General features: G+C 48.2%; 1 protein-coding gene across 5 annotated transcripts in view; it reads right to left on the minus strand.

Annotated features, from left to right (window-relative positions):
- Positions 1 to 4,512: 4,512 nt before the first annotated feature.
- GRID1 (glutamate ionotropic receptor delta type subunit 1) overlaps positions 4,513 to 19,489 on the minus strand; it is a 703,600-nt gene continuing 688,623 nt past the window's right edge. For 3 of the 5 annotated variants that reach the window (XM_086680178.1, XM_086680177.1, XM_086680176.1), the window contains 2 exons: positions 17,605 to 17,845; positions 4,513 to 7,569 (listed from right to left, as the gene is read on the minus strand). In XM_086680178.1, coding sequence (XP_086536304.1) covers positions 7,141 to 7,569; positions 17,605 to 17,845 — 670 coding nt within the window. In that variant the 3' untranslated portion in view covers positions 4,513 to 7,140. Of the gene's footprint in view, positions 7,570 to 17,252; positions 17,344 to 17,518; positions 17,846 to 19,489 lie in introns of all 5 variants that reach the window. The other 2 variants (XM_086680180.1, XM_086680179.1) reach the window with 2 other exon arrangements.

Consider the following 19,489-nt stretch of genomic DNA (forward strand, 5'->3'; position numbering starts at 1 on the left):
TCCTCACCACAGCTCAGGACTCAGGGACCATTCTATGGGTGGGGAGACACAAGGGAGGTGTCCTTGTGATAGCACGGTCTGGCCTTGATAGCAATGGGACTGGGAATGCCTGTGTGGTGAGTGACAAAAGCCAGATTTTAAGCCAGATCTGTCTGATGCCCAGTTTGTACCTATTATGTGAGCACTAGACCACACATTTGGCTCTACCTTAATGCAGAAGAAAGTAATTTCACCTCCGTGAAGCAAAGGTAAGTATGGCCTTGCTTGTCAGGAGTCAGCGCTGGCCTTTGGGATCTGTGTAGGTTTCTAGAGGCTCAGATGTCAGAAGAGGGGAGCCTATAAACTGGGCAAACTTCACTCTGTGGATCACAGACAGCACTACAGATTCATTCTAATCACTTCAACTCTGAGATCACACAGCTAGAGAATCCAGAACCGAAACGTAAACTGAATTTCACCTATTTTATTGACCCTCCGCATTTGTCTCGTGTTGGGTCTAAGAGACACAAATCCCTTCTTCCTGAGCCTGCCCCTCTGGGGGCCTGGCCTAGGAGAACAAAGCAGGTGCAGATGTTCCACAGGCACCACGCTGACACTGGCAATGCGAAGTACTAATGCTGGGTCACGAGGAGAAGCTCAGTCTCTGCACACAGACTTCCTTGACGTCATATCCCTTCCCCACCAGTAAGCACGTCATTAAACTGCTCGGAGCCTCATTTTCCTCATTAGCTACCACAAATGATAGTAGTAGGAGCAGATGAGATGATACAGGGGAAGCTCTGGTACGTGGTAAGCACTCTATAACTTACGGCTCTCATTATGATTACTAGCTATGAAATCCTCACAGAAGACAGAGATAGATATTACTGTCATTGATATATGATTGAAGCAATGGAATTCAAAAAAGTAAAACAAAAACAATGTGCTCAAGATGTCACAGCCAGTACACACAAGTAGGATTCCAGCCCAGAATTGGCCAGTTTCAATACCCTGTGCCTTGTCTGGGCCACCTTCCCAGGCATTAGAGCATCAGCATCGGCCCTTTGCCCCTGCATCTTGCAGTTGGCCATGTGTTCTGCCAGTGGGGCTTGCCCGCCTCTGGGTTAAACCTCAGGGCGCCTTACTTGCAATGCATTTCCCACACCCCTTCCTCTGTCCACTCTTCTGTAATTATTACACCCCTCCTGGAGACAGGCACTGAAACAGGATTACACCTAACCACTGGTATTGACAGAATGGGACACCGGGGCTTGCCTGACTCCCGACTCTTCAGGGCAGTGACTTAGAACTCTTACAAAAGAATGTCAAGAATATATTGGAATACATGGGCCCTGTTCCTGGGGAAAAAAAATGTGTACGCATACCAGCAATATGACAAGCAATTGTAGAAGGTTCTCAGACACCTCTGTGATCTATCCAGGGACTTCAGGGGAGGCATTCCTGATCTGGGGGAGAATCCTAAAACTCGTTAGAGTACTCATCAGCCGTAGAGCTTCCGTGGACCTGACTCACAGTTTACCCTGTGCAGGAGGGGAGGGGAGAGGGCCCGTGATAGAAGCAGGCCATTTTTCCATCTTAAGTGAATCTGGTGGACCCTGATGCCTTGCCTGGCCTAAGGCAGTATCAGTGGAGCAGTTGAGAGTTACCCTGTTATCCCAGGCCAGCCACAGCCACTGCAGGGGTGCAAAAGCAGATACTCACCAACACGCCCTGAGGCCACTGGAGAAGAGGCAGCAGATGTGGAGGCCAAGGGCAGTGGCAGGGCTGGTGCCACTGAGCCTTGGGACACAGAAGGCCAGCAACTGTTTAGGGGTTGAGAGACAGCCAGTGTGCTCCCCACTCAGGGAGGACCAGCTGCTCTGATAGGAACACACGCTACAGAGTCAGATAGCAGAAGAAGTGTGAATCCCAGCACTGCCACTTCCCAGCTTTGGACCCATGCCTTTTTGAGTCTCATTTTCCCTTCCTATAACTTTTAGATAGAACTTTCTACCTTGTGGGACTGGTGTGAGGATGAAAGAGAATTTGTATGTAAAGGGTATGATAGAATCCCTGCAACACTATACTTGATCAGTAAACAAGCTGCTGATATGAATAAGATAATGGGTGTTCTTATTTGGAACCCATTATGATGCCTTGGAGAATGCATATTTTGGGATTCAGGTTGGAAATCAGGAGTATTTCAGAGCAAGTGTTTGGTGGCAGAGGATGGTTTGCTGTGCACACACCTGGCCAGAGAGAGGCCACTTTGCAGGAGACATGTTCCCCTCCATAGCAGCTGATTGCAGAGAACCACTTGGCTGATTGCATTAAGATCATACACTGGGCAGGGCAGCCCTGAAGCAGCCTCTTTCCTCCACTGGACTATTTTGCCACATCTGATGAGCATGACTTCATCTGCTTGCATTGCCCAAGGGCCTTGTTGTGTGCTTTCAAAATTTATATACATGTGACTGAACTAACGCATATGGACCTCAGTGTCTGTGTGTACAGGGGTACATGCGCCTGTGTATACTTATTTTGTGTATTGATAAGACTCGCTGTTGGTGAATATTTTGTTTTCCTCTGAGCTTGGACATCTGGTTGCCCCGATGACTGTATGCTTGAATCTGCCAGCAACTGAACCCTCCTTGAGACACATTTGGTTGCTCACCCTGGTACGCCCTCTTCCAGATCCTGACCATTGGTCATTGCAAATTTCCGTAGCAGGAGTTTTTCTTGTTGTGGAGAGAACCTCTCCTCTCTCTGGGGCTCAGCACCCAAGGTCAGGTTCAGAGATGAAAGAATGAAAGCTGGAGGGAAGATCTGACTGATATCATTGATAATTGTTCCTTCCTCTTTTGTAGGACTGTTAGCCTGATTTATTTGGAATTTGTGCACTTTTTTTCATAACTGATCTCTCTGGCTACATACCATGGAGAGGGGGGAGAATATAATAATTAAAGTTATTAGCATAGAAAATTGTTGCCTATTTGGAGTTTCCAGGTATGAAGGGTCAGCATAATAAGAACCTAACATGATTTCATTTATTAAAAGCAACTAATGGGGTGAAATAAAATAATGTTTTCAGTATAAGGAATGTTACATTACGAACAGAAATGCTCTCTTTTATTGCGTCTCTTTGTCTATTATTTATTTATTTTCCTTAAGGAAAGGTCACTTAAAAATTCTTGGAACTTTCGTCTATCTCGTGTTGCCAAAGCTAAGAGCACAAAACAAGGCTTTTGTTGAGACACAGGTGCTAATTCATGAGCACATGTCTATGGGAGTGAAACGTGAGCTCCCCAAGAAAGGGAACTGAAAATGAAGGCAGATGCCCGTGAGTAACCCCTTCGTCTCAGAAGCATAAGGTCATGCAAAGCCCCACGTTATCCACCAGACCTTGCCCCTCTCTATGATTATTAAATGAGAACCAAAATAGCAGAGGAACCAAATATCCCTTCTGTACCATCATGGCCATCAGGCCCAGTGATCTTGTCTTCCTTGGTGTGTCTTTGGTTTTCTTTCAGTGCTGGAGAAGACAAAATTAAATATGGAATTAGTTCTACCTTGGCAAGATTTGGGAAGATTTAGAATTTAGGAACTGGGCAGTTCCTTAAGGAAACATAGCCTTTGGGAGAGCTGTCCAGATCCATCTGTCTATTCAGATAATCTGGGAGTGTCTGCTGGGTCTCTGCCTCCCTGCCCCTCAGCCTTTGGAATTTGCACCCGTTTGGTGCATTTGGAGATGCCTCTCATTGGTGCAGGGGCATAAGAACAAGGACTAGATGCTATCCTTTCAGTTCCTGGAAGTTGAGATCTTGAGAATGAAAACCAAACTCCTTGGGTTGTCCCTATTTGGTATAAGGCTGACAGAAGAGCCACTTCTCCCTGGAAGGCCTAGAAGTCAGAGGGGAACCTTGTGATACAAAAAGTTGGGGTGGGGAGTATATGAATCTGGGGGGTCCAGGGCCCATGCTGATGATTCCAGGCAGATTAATATTTATCGGAGAATGGTACCTACAGACACATCCTCTGAGGGTTGGCTATTGAAAAGCCATGCCATGGTCCCTCAAACAATGACAGTCCCTTAGCCCGTAGGCCTAAGCACAGAGAAACAACTTATCTGAGGTCAGAGGAAGTGTAGGGATGAGAGAGGAAACAAAGCCAACTGACAGTTAAGAAGTTGTTCACTCCACGAGGCCATGGGAGCACTTCTCCATGCAGTATGGATAAATCCTCTCCCATGAGTTTTCTAATAACTCACATTTTATAGGAAATTGTTAGGTTAACCGAAAATTAGAATTGTTTCTCAGCCTGTCCCTCACGTTGCCCCCTGGTTGATATGGGGGGACTCTGGACATATACCGGGTAAGGAGGGTGTGCCTCCACCCCCAGGCATGTCTGAGACCCACTTGGTCAGAGAAGTCTCTTTCACCACTGCCCACGCCAATAGGACAGAACTCAGCTCATGACCACAGCATTCCCTGGGAACAAGCAGATAGCATTTCTTCACCGAAGAGAAGAAGAGGGTAGGGAGCAAAGTCAAGTTTTATTATTAAACAACTTTAATCCAAATGCTGATTATTATTTGCAGTGTCTGAAGGCACAAAATATACCTAAAATGTATGGAATAGTCTAAACAGAGTTATAAATCCAAAGAGCAAAGCATGAAAAAAAGATACATTCTGAGCTGACACAGAAATCTGAGTTGGGATTTTTTTTTTTTGAGAACTTACTTGAATATCAATCATTTCCCCTCATGCCAAGGGTAGGAAATTTAAAAAATAACATAAACATGGTGAAGAATAAATAACACCATGAAGTGTTAAGGGTCTTTTTTTTTCAATAAGCAGGATGCCTTTTCCTCAAAGGTATACTCTCTCTCTCTCTCTCTCTCTCTCTCTCTCTCTCACACACACACACACACACACACACACACACACACATGCACGCACCCACACCCACCCACCCACCCACACACACACACCTGCCATCTCTCTCCTCTCCCTTACACCCACTCTAAGCAAAGCTGTCCAAGAAGACATCCATGGTGTACCCCAGAAGACAGATCATCTCAGGAAAAAACAGACTTGGGAGTGAGATAAGGCAGTGAGACCAGAATTTGATTAAAAAAATAGATATATATGAAAAACTGACCATCCAGGGCAGGGCCCCCCAAAGTGCTGATGGAAAGAAAATGAAGCCTGCTCTTCCTCAGGGTAACTGTCGCCCACCTAGGCTTCACTATGCGCATGCACCCAGCTCCTGATTCTCCACGCTCTGATTGGAGAAATGTCAATGGATTGCCTGGGTAGCGCTAACATCAGGCCATTCTCAGCATCCAGAGATAAATAACATAATTATAAACACTCTCCTCTCCAGGGTGCTTTTAGCTGACTATGTGATGCAGCCGTTCCTTTCTGCTCAATCATGTCAGTCAGGACTTCAGGAAAGAAATCAATCCGGGGCTAGTTATCACCCTCATAAATACACCTCTGGAGCAACTCTACAAGGCTATAGGAGATGCAGTCAATAGTCTTTGTATTGTTCCATGACCACAGATGGGCTCTCAGCTCCCTGATGACTGCCCAGCCAGGGATGGGGAGGGGAGCCCAGCCCTCTTGGTGCCCAATGTGGGCTGTGTGCACCATCCTGGCAGGTTAGGAGAGCAGAATCACCTTTGTCGTCAGCTCAGATTACTCAAACTGCTCTGCTCCTACTGGTTCTTTGTCTGGTTCTAAGGTTTAATTGTCCCAAGAAAGACAAGGGAGGGAGGCGTGGCTATCTAGCTGTCTTAGCCTTAAGGAACAGAGCTACCAGTAGGTTCCTTAGCTTGGGGATAATCCTGGGAATCTCAGTGAGAGGGGCCCCTGCCTATTGGCTGGATCACCGCTTGAAGGCTTCTTGTCTGGAGAAGGGGGCAAAGCAGGGAGTAAGGCCTCACACTGTGTTCTGGCCCCATTTGGCAGACTGCCTGCAGGGTTTCAGACCTGGAGACATCCTTTTAATTTTGGAGTTACTTCCCTGGGTGATAAAGAGTTACTTGTGTTTACATCACACCAAGTTCTGCTGCTCCTTCTCTAGGAGCCAAGGCTCCTTCCTATCTGAACAAACTATTTCCAGCACTGCCCACCGCCTAGAGTACTGGTCTGCTCACCTAGGGCACCTCCCTCCACTCCTCCACCATAACCCTTTGACCCGAAACCACAGGTCACAAATCCCAGGGGTTATTCTCTCTCTGCCTGGTCTCACCACCTCACCTGGTCCACACACTATAGCTAGCATTTCTCTATCCCCATGGACAAGGACAAGCCCACCACTGCCAAGCCTCCCAAGGCAATGATGGAGCCTACCTGCCTTCTCCCACATTCTGTCACTTGTTGATTCTTCTAATTAGGAAAAGAAAGCAAAAAAACACAAGGCCAATAGTATGACCCTAGAGCATGTCAGCATCAAAGCCCTCAGAGATGGCCTCCTCATGGTGGGTGCTTCTCTTGGGCCCACTGCACACTGCATCATGCAGTGGGTGAACAAGAGGACTCCCCAGGTCCCAGAAGTCTCCTAAGTCCCAGGCTGACAGGAACAGCTGATCACCGTATAGCCCCGTGGCCTGGGGTCAGACCAATGCTGGCTCACTGTTTACCCGAGAGGATTAAAGAGGAACCAAGGGCCAGGAGCAGAGGAACTTGGCAGGAAACCATGGGACATGGCAACAAGCAGCATTTGGGGGCTCCTCTAAAGGGACTGGCTGCTTATCTTCCCCTCTCTCCCGGCAGGAAGGGGCTCCTTATCTGATCACCCCTCCTGCCTTCAGAAAGGCCCAGGAACAGGGGGCTTCTTTGGCACTTCAGAATGATCACAAGTAATTTGCCTTTTTATTCATATAGAACAAAATTTACAAAGTCATTCATACAGTTTTTGTGTTTTTTTTTTTTTTACTGACTTCGAAAATTGGGAATATTCAAAATACACTTTTACCCCACTCCATTCTGTCATTATTTACACATATGTACAAGAAAAATGAAAGAGTCTTTGTGTGTGTGTGTGTGTGTGTGTGTGTGTGTGCACGTGTGTGTGGGTTGTGTTGTTGTTTTCTTGTATTAAAAAGCTCTGCTGGTCGGGTGGGTGGATGGGCGGGCAGGAGGGCAGGCGGCGCGGTCAGATGGAGGTGCCATGGGAGGTGTCCAAGGCCTCTGGAAGGACGCCTCCCGGCACAGGCTGGAAGGACATGGGGATGGGGGTCTTCACCGGGCTCTGGCGGAATAGCCCCCCATTGGGCGACCTGTGTTTGCACTGCATGGAGGGCATGGTGGCCGAGCTGCTGAGGGGCAGCGGCAGATTGCTGCTAGGCCCTGACGAGAGTGTCCGGCTGGGGCCATGGCTGCTTTGCTCTGGCAAAAAAGTGCTGACCGAGAGCTGTGTGTTCTGGTACTCTCGCGTCGGCTCCAAGGCTTGGCTGGGAGCCAGGCCCCCCATCTCCAGGGCCGAAAGCTCAATGGACGCTGGGGAAATCTGCTTGTGAGCAATGTCTTCATCCATTAGACTGTTCATGCGCCGGTGAACCTGCTCCAAATTCACTTCTTTGTCCTGGAGGGAAAGCACAGGAAGGTCAGGCCAAGCCCTCATGTGAGCCAAGGCTGGCTTTCTACAAACTCTGGGAGGCCTGGAGACCCTAGACATGTTAAGCCTGGTGGACACTAGGTGAGCACTGCCCCCCCATTCCTCCCATACCCCCTCACCTACATCTGGGTGAACTTCAGTTATCTGGGAACTGGTGGCCTAGGCCACTGCCCCAAGGTAGCAAAGACCCAGAAAGCAGGCCTTGGCAACATGTACCTTCCCTCCTCACTTGGCCTAGAACCACGGTCACACTCAGAGGCAACCCCTGCGAGAAGATGCCTTGAAGAACTGGCAGAGACAGAAGGAGGAGAAGGGAGTTCCCGTGGGAATAAAAGGAACTGGTCCTTGAGCGCCCAGGGTGTCCTGTGTATTTACCACAGAGTTCATAATGCTCAAAGGGCCTGATGTGATCATCCCCATCAGACACAAAAGGAGGCTTGGGTTCAGGAAGGTCAGTGACCTCCCTGGAATCACCACCCTTGTGAATGGCAGAGGCAGCAAGGGAACGCTGAAGCAGGAAGTGGGGGCCTGGCTCACCCTAAAACCCTTGTTCTCTCCATCTCCAGAGATGCCAGAAAGCAGGCATGTCCTTGTCTCCAAGGCCCATGGGGCTGGTTCCTGGATGAGGAAGATGGTGGAGATGGTAAAGAATGGGTCTTTGCAGGGCTTAGAGGACTTTCCCGGTGTCAAGAATGTAGAGACAGCCAAGAGGGTGACCCTGACACGTGACTCTTTCTCCATAATGTAAATGGTGGCAAGGAAATGGTTTTGTTTATTTGTGAGCTTAAGAAAGAGAATAAAATTCACTTTAAATAACTTGATGTTTTGTCTACAATATCAAAATAAATCAAGGGGGCCAAACTGCTTGAAAGCTCCTAAAAGACAAAGATGAGGTACTCTATTTGCTCAGTTCCCCCCATTGAGGTGGGGCATAAGACCAGGTGTCCACAAAGGAGCCATGCCAGCTCCCCAATGAGGTTCAAAGTTCCACTCCTATTTTTAGGCAGCATGAGTGCCAATGTGACAGGCAAGGTCATGTCTACCACCCATGCTTCCCTGATGTCAAACTCCTAGAGAAATACCATGTCAAAGCTCTGCTCTGAGATAGAACACCACAGGCTGTCTAATGGTGACATCCGTAGAGTAGAGAGAGGAGCCTGACCCAGGCCCATCTTATAGGGCAGTTAGAAATACCACAGATGTAAAGGCTCTCAACGGGCTTTCAAAAGATAAAAGAAGGAACCACACAAATCTAGGGGGAAATTCCAGTGGCTGTTCTGAGCTCCTAGGAGGCTGGTGGGAGAGGATCTTCCCCAGGAAGAGGCCACCCTGAGTAGCTGGTGTGAATGCCCCTCTCCCATGGGTTGCTAACCCCCATGAAGTCTCAACCCAGCCTTCCTCAGGCAAGGAAGTTGCCTCTGCAGTTTACTCCTTGTTCTCAGTGGCCCCTGGTGTGGAGAAGGCAGGGCCACTGCTCTCTCCACACCTCTGCTGAGCTCAAGACTGGTAGTCAGACATTGGCTTCTGCCTTTTCCAGAACCTTTCACAGACAAAGAAAACTGACAACCCCCACAAGAAAATAAGAAACTCATCCCAGGCCAAGAGGAGACCTGAGAATAAGAAAGCCAACTGATTTGAGGATGGAAGGTACTATGGGGCATGGCTCCATATCATAGATGGAACAACATCAGAATTCACTGGCATAGCTCCATGGGCAGAGCCGACATTCCAGGGATCTGAAGCCCCACACAGCTGAGCTCAGCTCACTGATGCCGGGAAACCAGCTCCAAGTTGAGGACACCACTGGGTGGCGAGTGTCCTGGGTAAAATCAGGGAAAGGGGCTGGAGACTACCAGGCCTTGACTTAACCTGACTAAATGTAATGCATGAATGTCTTTCACTGACTCTTTTAAGGCTGTAAAAAACTACAAGACACCGAATTCAAGTTCTCTTAATTACCTTACAACATGCTGACCCAGCTCTGTACAACTTTGCCTTTTTCTTTCTGTTTTATCTGCTTTGTTGTTAGTCTTGCACATGAAACCATTTTAAATAGTTTTTTAAACTGCTATAGTAGTCTCTGGCTGTTTTAAGACCACCAAGCATCAATTATCCCTTCCTAAGACCATGGTCTGTTTGCTTTGAGGGAATTACTTCTCACTGGATAACAGTTTGGAAGGTGCCCTGCCCACCTGTAGCTAAGACGAAGGACCACTATGCAAACAAGGACAATAGGAATGAACTGAATCCTGAACAAAGAGATAAAGAGACAGAAAAGAGTTGACTGTCCATCCAATAATGCAATAGTACTTCAACAAACTTTCTGCTCCATGACTGTCCTCCTAGATCTTGCCCCCCGCCCCCCAGGTTCTCTGGACAAGTCTGACTCCTGCCCACCACCCATCCTGCTTCTCCAGCCTTCTCATGGTTGCTGTGTGCCCCTGATAAACTCTGGGACAGATAAATCTGTCATCTCCACTGGCCAAACTCAGTGCCACAGCTGTGTTGGTAAATATCTGCATCTATAGGCTATTTTCATTTCAAAATATGGGAAGGGCAGAAGACAAGTATCAGAGATCCTGGTAGCTGGATTAGTTGAGAGAGAATTTCAGAAACTTTTAGGGTCTCATAATAGAACCTTCCTTTCTCTTTGCAGACAGCAAAGCTTGGAGAAGGCTTGATAGCCAGCTGTCCCTGCTGGCAAAGTCTTCAGTTTCCACTGAAGAAAAACCGATGACCAATGGACCTGGGATAGTTGGAAGAACGGGTTAGTTGCATGATCTCACCATTTCCTCCTTTAGATTTTCTTTCCAGGGTTCTAATAATCCTTTTGGGGACACAAAGAAGTCACATTTAAAAGTGGACTAATTTGGAGGGGAAGGCAAGTATCTTGGTCCCAGTCCTGTTCACTCTGGCAGTTAAAAGAAAGGGTATGACCCTTTTTCTCAGAAAGTGTTCAGGAGATGCTCCCCATTTTGCAGGGGTCTAGAGATAGAGAAAGGAGAACTTCCTGTCCAAGAAGACCACAGGAAGGCAGAGAGTTGAGAGTGGGGACAAAGTGAAAGGAGCCCTCTCTATCGAATGCCAGGGCCACAAAACAGAAGGAGAGCTTTGGGGGAAGACCAACAACCCAAAATACTCTGAAGAAAAATGTGAACAAAGGAGGTCTCTGAGATGAAATCCTTCACCCAGGAAGTATAAGGCAGAAGAGGTTCAGGGGATGGAATTATAAAAGTGGTTGAGACTAGGCACCAATCTAGCATAATAATCACAGCTGTGAGGACTTGATCTGGTACTACCAAAGCATCTAGAATAAAAATGAGCCCAGAGCATAGGTGTGGCTACAGCCCAATTACCTGAGAATCAGTACTTTTGGAGGAAAGAGCTTGAATATAGTTTCCTAAATCCATATATGTTTCTTCTTGCCTCAAGTTAAGGACAAATGAAGCAGTTCCAAGGACTGTAAAGCTGTGCAGTGAGTGTCAGCTTCCAATTGAGGTTAGTCATTAGCCTATAACCTTTCCACATCAGGACACAGAGAAAACGTCCACACCAACTGAACAGACTTTCCTGGGAGACCTTCCCACCCCAAATGGCAGTGAAGTAATTAATCCTCTCTGCACCAGTGGGACCTCATTCTATTCAAATTCTGTTACTGCTGGTAGCTAGCTCCAACACAAAACAAATCCCAGAAGAACAAGGTGGCATCGTGACCTGCCCATATTTGATTGTTTAACTGGACAGAAAATGAGAAAAACTCATGAGAAATGTCTCCCCACCCCCCAACACAGGTAGTCTGTTTGAGCCTCCAATCTATTTCTAAGCTGCCTGCTTCTTCCGCCGTCTAGAGGTCAGATCTGAAGTGCAGAAAACTGGAGAAAACCACCTTGTACGGTAAAGCCTGGAAGAATCGTCTTGGATCACCTGGGGCCACAGATTTAGCACACACTAAGTCATTTCCAGTAGTCCCCGGCCAAGGAACGAGGAGGCAGAAATAATCCACCTGCTCAAGAAAAGAGGCAGGAGTGATTTGAATAATTATCTATATTTTAGACAAAATGGGACATTCTGTTATGTTATGCAAATTCAAATAATGGGCTTTTTTATGTGAACTACATCAGTTTACATCCTCATTATCTCAAGTTTTTGGTGTTCAACCGTATGGAAACTTGCTGCTGTCTTCATTAATTTACTGTAGGTAACTGACCTAGTCAAACATCCCTGAATATGACACGGACTGCATTTATCCACAAATCTGGCTAAATTCCAGCTCTGTGTTTCTCACCTCATATTAAACATGATGACAGATGCACCAAAAGAGGTTACTGGGGACCCTCTCCCAGGCATTGTCTTGCAGAGAGATAAAGTTCTGTAATTAAGCCGCTGTTCACCAACGTGGAAATAATTCAGTGTACTGGAAAATGGTAATTAACTAAACTATCATCTATGTAACAGCCAGTTACACATGGGACTCGTTAGAACAGGCTTTGTTTGGTGTCCAATGGCTTTTACTTTAAGTTGAGCAGGAACAAAATGGGACAGGGGACTTCACACCTGACTGGGATGGTTGTAGAGGTGTTCTCCCATTACCACTGACACCAACCGGGTTGTAAATGAGACCCAATGGCTGGGGAAAACGCCATCAATACGAACTTCTTAAGTGTTGCTCTAAAGACTTGCCCAGCCCTAAAGGACTGGTCTGGAGGTCTGAAAGTAGTGGCTAGGTAAGAGCAAAGAAATTGAGCAGTTAATGAAGTGGTCTCAAGAGATGATGGACAGTTTTCAGAGCATCATTGGGAAAGACTTCTGATGGATTCTGTCACAGATTCCATAGGGGAGGGCAAAAAGAAGAGAGAGCTGATGGACATCTCCCATCATACGTGGTAGCAGCAGGTGTACATGGGGTGAACTGAGGCTAAGGGTGAAGAGATTCGCTCAAAGTCACACTACTTCATGCTAAGTGGAGCATCAGGATCAGAGTCCATATCTACCTGCCTCCAAAGCCTGGGCTCTTTCCAACTATGCCAAGCTGTGTGTTCCCAATTTCCCCTTGAGAGGATTGTGTAGACCAGTGGTTTTCATCCTTGACGGGATGTCAGAAGCACATGTGGAACTCTTACAAACTACAGTTGTTCAGATCTACCTAATAGGACCCTTTGGGGAATGGAGCCCAAGCATCTGTATTTCTAAAAACCTCCAGGATTAATCACCTCTGATGTGCAGCCAGAACTGAAAGTCATTGATCCAGCTGAAATGATCACACAACAATTTAACATTAATAACGTTTTCTTTATAGGAGCCCAGACTGGTTCATTCATTCGATAAACACTTTTGAGCTCCTACTACCAGATGAGCTAATGTTCTTGGTAAAGCATCCATCTTGGTCCCTGGCATGTAGAAGGTGCTCAATACTTCGGCTATATTCATCACCTCTTAACGAGAGGCTCCACTGTTCCAGACACTGGGCAAAGTGATGGCAATGCGGAGGTGGAGAAGTGCCAACAGACTCCAAGCAGGGATAGGCAAGTAAACCATTAGCAGCAATTTGGAATCAGCCAGCATGAGTGCATACACACAGGGAAGCAGCCCATAGAGGTGAGCAGGGGAGATTTTACAGAGGGGAGTGATATCTGAGCTGCTTTTGAGATACACATTGGTGTAAGATAAGCATTCACTCTTTTCTTGCTAATAGGTCTTGGGATAAGGGCTTAAATGCACACTTGCTATCCTTACCCTCATGCTAAGAGGTCTGATATCAGGAGTGTAGCCACTGGGCCAGACTCAGTTTGTGGCCGAAGAGACAAACTGGGGTGCAGAGGATGTCAATGCCTCGCTAGGAGCCTGGCTCCTAGCTAGGCATCCTGGCTCAAGGAAAAAAGCCCAAGCTACACTTTTAATTCCCCAAATCCTCTGGCAAATGTCAGGCAGGAACCCCTGCTCATGCACACACCCCATGGAAGGCCCAGTGGCAGACACAGCAATCATATCCCAGTTCTGTCCCTGCCCATTCTGCCGTTCATTTCTCCAGGGCCAAAGATGTCTTCCTCCAATGCTCTTGAAGGCAATCAGGAGAGTTAAGAAGATAACATGTAATCTTTCTGGCACAGAGAAGGTGCCCTAAGATGTGAATTGTCCTCCCCACACCCCTTACTGCCCATCACAAGGTCCTTGGGAGGGAATAGGGCCTTGGCCGCCATTCGCCAAGCATGTCCCATGGGCAGGTGCCGCTTATGGCACTTTCCACACCTTCCCTCATTGAACCTCAGAGCAACCCCGTGAGGCTGGCATAAAGGAAGAGGGGAAAGATACAGGAGAGAAAAATCTCTACATGGAGTTGGAAGAAGCATCAGAGGAGTGAAGGCAGAGAAGGGTGCAGAGCCAAAGGGGGTGTCCCCTGCCACAAATCCTCCACGGAGAGCAGGCGTGTGCTTCCCGGCCACACAGACAGTAGCTGGCCCGCCAGCTGCTACTCTGTCGCTGCTGCCTGGCCACCCTGGCCTCTGTCAGCTCCTGTCTGCGATGGAAGCAGGGACGGGGTGGGGAGGGCAGGCAAGGCAGGAAGCACAAACATTCCAAGCTCCCAGCCCAGTGACGGATGATTCATCCCTCACTCTTCATGTCATCTCCCATTTGTGCGGTTCTCATCTTTATTTCATGAATATTTTATTCTTAGAGCAATGGCTCCACTTCCCCCATAAATCTAGAGGGTGGCTCTTTACTGCAACCACAGAGTCTGCTGCACTCACCTGCACTGAGTAAGTACATAATAGTCTGATTCCTTAGAAAAAATACGAGCTCAAATCCACATGAATATTAAGGGGTTGAACGCACATTACTACTCTTCCTCAAGTAGGTGTCTAAAGTCTGAAGACATCTCAGCACAAGCCATTAAACACAACTAGAACTACACCCAAAGACAGGTTTCTGGCTCTTAAGAAATACAGCCAGTGCCCCAAAATGAAGCATTCTAAGGTAAAGCAGACACTCTCACCTAATTGAGAATGCTGCTCCATAAAACACAGCCAACCAGTAACACAAAGTGGTTCTGGATTAAATACCGTTAATATTTGTGGAAGGTTTGAAAGATATGCTTCTAATATCCTGTTGTTTCAACCCCCTCCTGGTTCTTATTCCCTCCATGATGAGGGCTCAACCACTTGGCCTGACATCCAAGTCCCTTAGAGCAAGTCCCTGCTCCCTGATCCAGCGTCCTCCACTCACATCCCCTTGCTGATGGCGACACTCCAGCCCCCACAGCTCCAGGAGGTGTGATGACTGTTTACCTCCGTGTTGTTCACCCTACCAGAAAGGCAACTTTCAATCTCACCTCCAGCTCTAGGATCTGTACCAACCCTTCAACACTTCACTAACTGGGAGGAGCTCTTCACTAACTGATACCCCTGCCCCCTCATGACCCCAGGCTGGGCTGGGTGCCCCTCAGTACATCCATGGTACCCTCTGCTCACTTGAGAATAGCCTTGATCAATGGAGGCTGCTTTGGTCAACCTCTCTGCCACATCTGCTCCTGCGGAGGTAAGCCCCCTGGGGACATGGACTGTTCCCCCACAGGCATATATTTATGAAAGGAAGAAGAGAGATGGAGAAATTTCATTTGAAAATCAGAAACTCATAAAAACAGAAAAAAGATGGGGAATATTTCCCTCTTCTATCATGCAACCCTTAGCAACACCAGAAGGGGCTGGAGGAAAGGCAGCTACCATGCTTTTGCAACCTGTCTTTTCACTGGTCCTCATTCCTATCTGGAAGCAAGTTGGGGGCAGGTGCAGGAACTTCCACATTTTCTAGGCAGGACCAATGTATTTCATTCTCTCTTATGCCTCAGATCCTGGGCTTATGCAGAAGCCAGAGGAGAAGACAGAATGCTTTGCTGACAAGAAGAGAGCTGTTCCTCACAGCTGGGTCATTTCTTGGTCTCCTGGTCTTTTCTCTGTATTTCTCTCTTTCACGTCTGCCTTCTATATCTCTCCAAAAATCAATCCCCTCACCTCTCCTTCTCTCTCTCTCCCCCTCCCTTCTCTCTCTCTCTCTCTCTCTCTCTCTCTCTCTCTCTCTCACACACACACACACACACACACACACACACACACACACACACACATAGTAATCATTCAATCATTCACTTTGGCTGCCCAGGCTAGGCTTATCACTAAACACTAAACTAGGGGATGTGAAGGGACATGATGACCAGAAGCAGATGAGAATGTCCTGTCCAAAGGAAGAATGGCCTCTCTCTGCACCTAGTTCATACGGGACATTCTGGAGGGCAGAGCCTGTTTCTCCTGGGCACCCACTCTGCCCATGCCATCCCAGGTCAGCACTTCCATGACAGGGAGATGCTCACCCACCCAGAGAGCCTCTCCTGCTCCCCTGACCCAAGGGCATGTGCACTGAGAAGTGAGGCTGTGGCTGATTGGGTCTGGAAAAAAAACAAACCCAAACCAAACAATATGGAGAGTGAATGCAATGGGATCTTGTCTTCCCTTGTCCCACTGGGGATGGCTCCAGGACCACCCTACCCTGGGTACATGCTGAGCCTTCTGTACATATAGACTTGAGGCTGGTAAGGGGACATATATGCAGACTTTCCTAAAAACTACTCATCGGAATAATTCACAGTCCCTCCCAATAACTTCTTCACAAAAAAATTTCCAGGAGCAAAAGAAGTTCAAGCAGAACCATTAACTGTTCCTTTCAGTGGCTTTCCCTTAAGTCTCCTCCTTCCTTCTCACCCGTGGCCCAGGGGTGACCAGAGAAGCACTGAGGCCATGGGAGACCCAGGCCTTTTCCACTTTGCACTTCCTTGCAGGGAAGCACACAGAAGGCAGATGAGGAAGATGGATGTCCCTAGAACATTTCCAACATGCTGAATCAAATGGCAAGATCCTTCCAGCAAAAACTAAGTGTGATGACAGAGAGCTTGCTGCCTGGTATGAATGGAAAGTCTGTCCTCACCCCGACCTTGCCAGGTGCTCCATTACAGACTGATATGGGGTATGGCCAACCAGTCTCTCCACGCTGCAGAGATGGTGGCCATGGCGACACTGCCTTTCTGGATTTGGCGCTGGTTACTTTGCTGCATCTTGTTTGAAATTTACACCTGTTTGTAGCAACATAATCTGTTGATTAGAATTCAGAAGAAGCTGAGGTATAGGCAGCACAGAGGGGCAGCCCTGCAATCCAGTGGCTCGGCTTATGTCTCCCTGCCTGTGTGTAGGTTTCCGCTGGCACAGATCATCCCCAAATGGCACTCCTTGCCACCCTCCCTTAGGGGAACTGGCTCCAGGGTCCCTTGGTGGAGGCTTCATATAAAAAAAATGGACTCAAAGAAGAACAAAACCCCAACGGAAGGAAGTGTTGTGGAAAGAATCAGCTTGTGGTTGGCACACATAAGGAGGGATTTTGTGCCAGAACTTGAAGTCTGGACAGAGCCACAAAGTTCCCTGTGCTGGGTGTTCCTGGAGGAACATGGGCAAGGCCGGGCCCTATACGGAGGGGGAAGGGAAGGGGAGAAGGGGCGATGGGAGGGGAAGCGGGGGCCAGGCCCTACTTGCATGCTGGAAGAGCAGAGCCCTGTGGCCCTTGATGTGAAGGCAAAGAGAACCAAGAAGGAATGAGATCTCCTCTCTTACCCTACAGTTGGTCTCTCCAGGTCAGGGTGGAGGCACATGGGCGGGGCAGGGTGGGGAAGGGCTCTCTGGCGCTGCTCATGCTGTACCCGCTCTATAGATAAATACAGGACTTTAGTGGCCATGGCTGGTGCCTTGGCACTTTGTTCAAGCATAAAAACATCCCCTACATTTGTTCTCTTGCTTTAAAATCAAAGTAAAACAATGACACCATCCCCCCCAAATAAAACACTGCCGCCTCTAGACAAGTGACTTCGGTAAATACTAACTGGAAGAAAACCGCCCGCCGAGTGGCCCAGTATGACTCTCCTGCCTCTAGGATGCAGAAAGGAGAAGCAGGACTCAGGGCACGGACCTCTTTGGGGGTCTCCTGGTGGCACCGGTTGCTGTTCCACCACAACTCCAGGGCGGCCACCAGGCAGGCCAGGAGGAGGCCGATGGCCAGGATGCAGAAGACCCCAGCGAAGCTGTGCAGCTTGAGGGATTTGCCGTCGGCCTGGGCACTGGCGTGGCTGGTGAGATCACAGCGGCCCATGTGAGGCCACCACTTTTGCTTGAGCACGTCCAGGTCCCCAGTGTCCTGCAACTCCAGGATCCTGCAAGATACAATCCACATGAGCCACAGCCACCGGCCTCATCAGTGTGGTCATGGGGGCTTTGGCCCTTTCCCCACCATGCTGGCCCTTCCACAGACCACGCTGAACCGTGGTGGCTCTTATTCTGTCCCAATTTTTCCCTCCCCAATCCATTCTCCCACTGTGAGACAGAGTGCTCTTCCCAAAATACACATCAGGTTTGTCTTTCTCCTTAAAAGTCTCGATGCCCCCTCCTACCACTGCCCATGGATAAAGTTCAATAGCAAGCTCATAAGGACCCTTCACATGGGACTGGGGGCAAGCTCTGGGGATAAAGTAGGAAAATATAGAACTGGACGAGGCAATATTTGGACTGTGGACTTACAAAAATGCTTTCTTTAAACCTTCAATCCATTGTAAGTTTCTCCCACCAGGATTCCCCAAATCACTCATTCATTCATTCGATTTGAGGAGTATCTGCCTTGCGCTATGTGTGATGTTCAACACTGCTGAGGGTGCAGTCCAGAGACACATACATGGACCTTGAAACAATTAGAGCAATCAGTGTGGACACCGAAGCTGTGATCAATACCATGACATGAAAGCACAGGTGCTAAGAAATGGTGCACTGGGTGGGTGTCCAGACCAGGGGGGTTACAGGGAGGACCTCATCAAGGAAGTGACAGGTAAGCTGCCACCTGAAGGAAGGTTAGTCATCAAATAGCTCACACTTGTCTGGCATATTCTGTGTGCGAGGATATATGCTAAGTGCTTGACAGATAGTGTTTAATTGTCATGTCAACCCTTTGAGATGGTTCCTTCCATTCTCCTATTTTAAACAGAAGGAAATGGAGGCACAGAGAGGTGAAATATCTTGCCAAATTCACTTTGTGGTTGGCAGGGATGGCATTCAACAAGAAGGAAAAACTACAGCCATGCTTGAAATTCTTGTCTGGGCTAAGTGCTCAGCATGTCTGAGATGCTAAAATATGGCCACTGAGGCTGGAGAGTAATGGGTGAGGAGGAAGATGGTGGGAGAAGAAGCTAAAGCAGGAAGAGCTGAGAATGTCGGTTCTGAGAGGGTATGAGAGGGAGTCTGGATTCCATCCTGATCACCAAGGTGGGGCAAACCCCTGGGCTCCTGTAGTCCCCATGCAGGTGTTTGGATGGTGGTTTTCCTTCTTGTGGCATTTTATGGACTCCCTCTGTAATCCAGTGGTCTGAACAGTGAGCTAGTAGTATCTGGTAGTCCCCAGCCTCCTCATACCCAAGCTTTTCCATCTGGGGAGGGAGACTCTTTCAGCCTGGTGCGTGGTGATATATCCAGGTGATAACACCTGCCGTGACCTCTCTGAGCCCACATTCTCAGCTCTCTGGGTGTACACAGTTCAGGAGAAGTGGTTCTGTACAGCCAGGAGAAGCTCACTTCCAACTGTTCAGTTGAGCAGTCTCTGCCCTGGACCTGCATTGCAGGCCACCTGTGACCATAAGCTGAGGCTGAGGTCTATGGGCTGTGCATGCATGCATGGGCTGTGGCTGTTGGAGAGGGAAGGTGACAGCCCAGAGGGGGTCCTCTGACCTTTCACCATCATGGACCCAGCATAGCATGGCCTTTCATAGGCTGTGAATAGCTTGGCTCAGTACAAGAAGCAGGGGATGGAGGCA

Source organism: Puma concolor, chromosome D2, assembly GCF_028749965.1.
Source record: "Puma concolor isolate L17-30 chromosome D2, mPumCon1.1.hap2, whole genome shotgun sequence".
Classification (NCBI taxonomy): domain Eukaryota; kingdom Metazoa; phylum Chordata; class Mammalia; order Carnivora; family Felidae; genus Puma; species Puma concolor.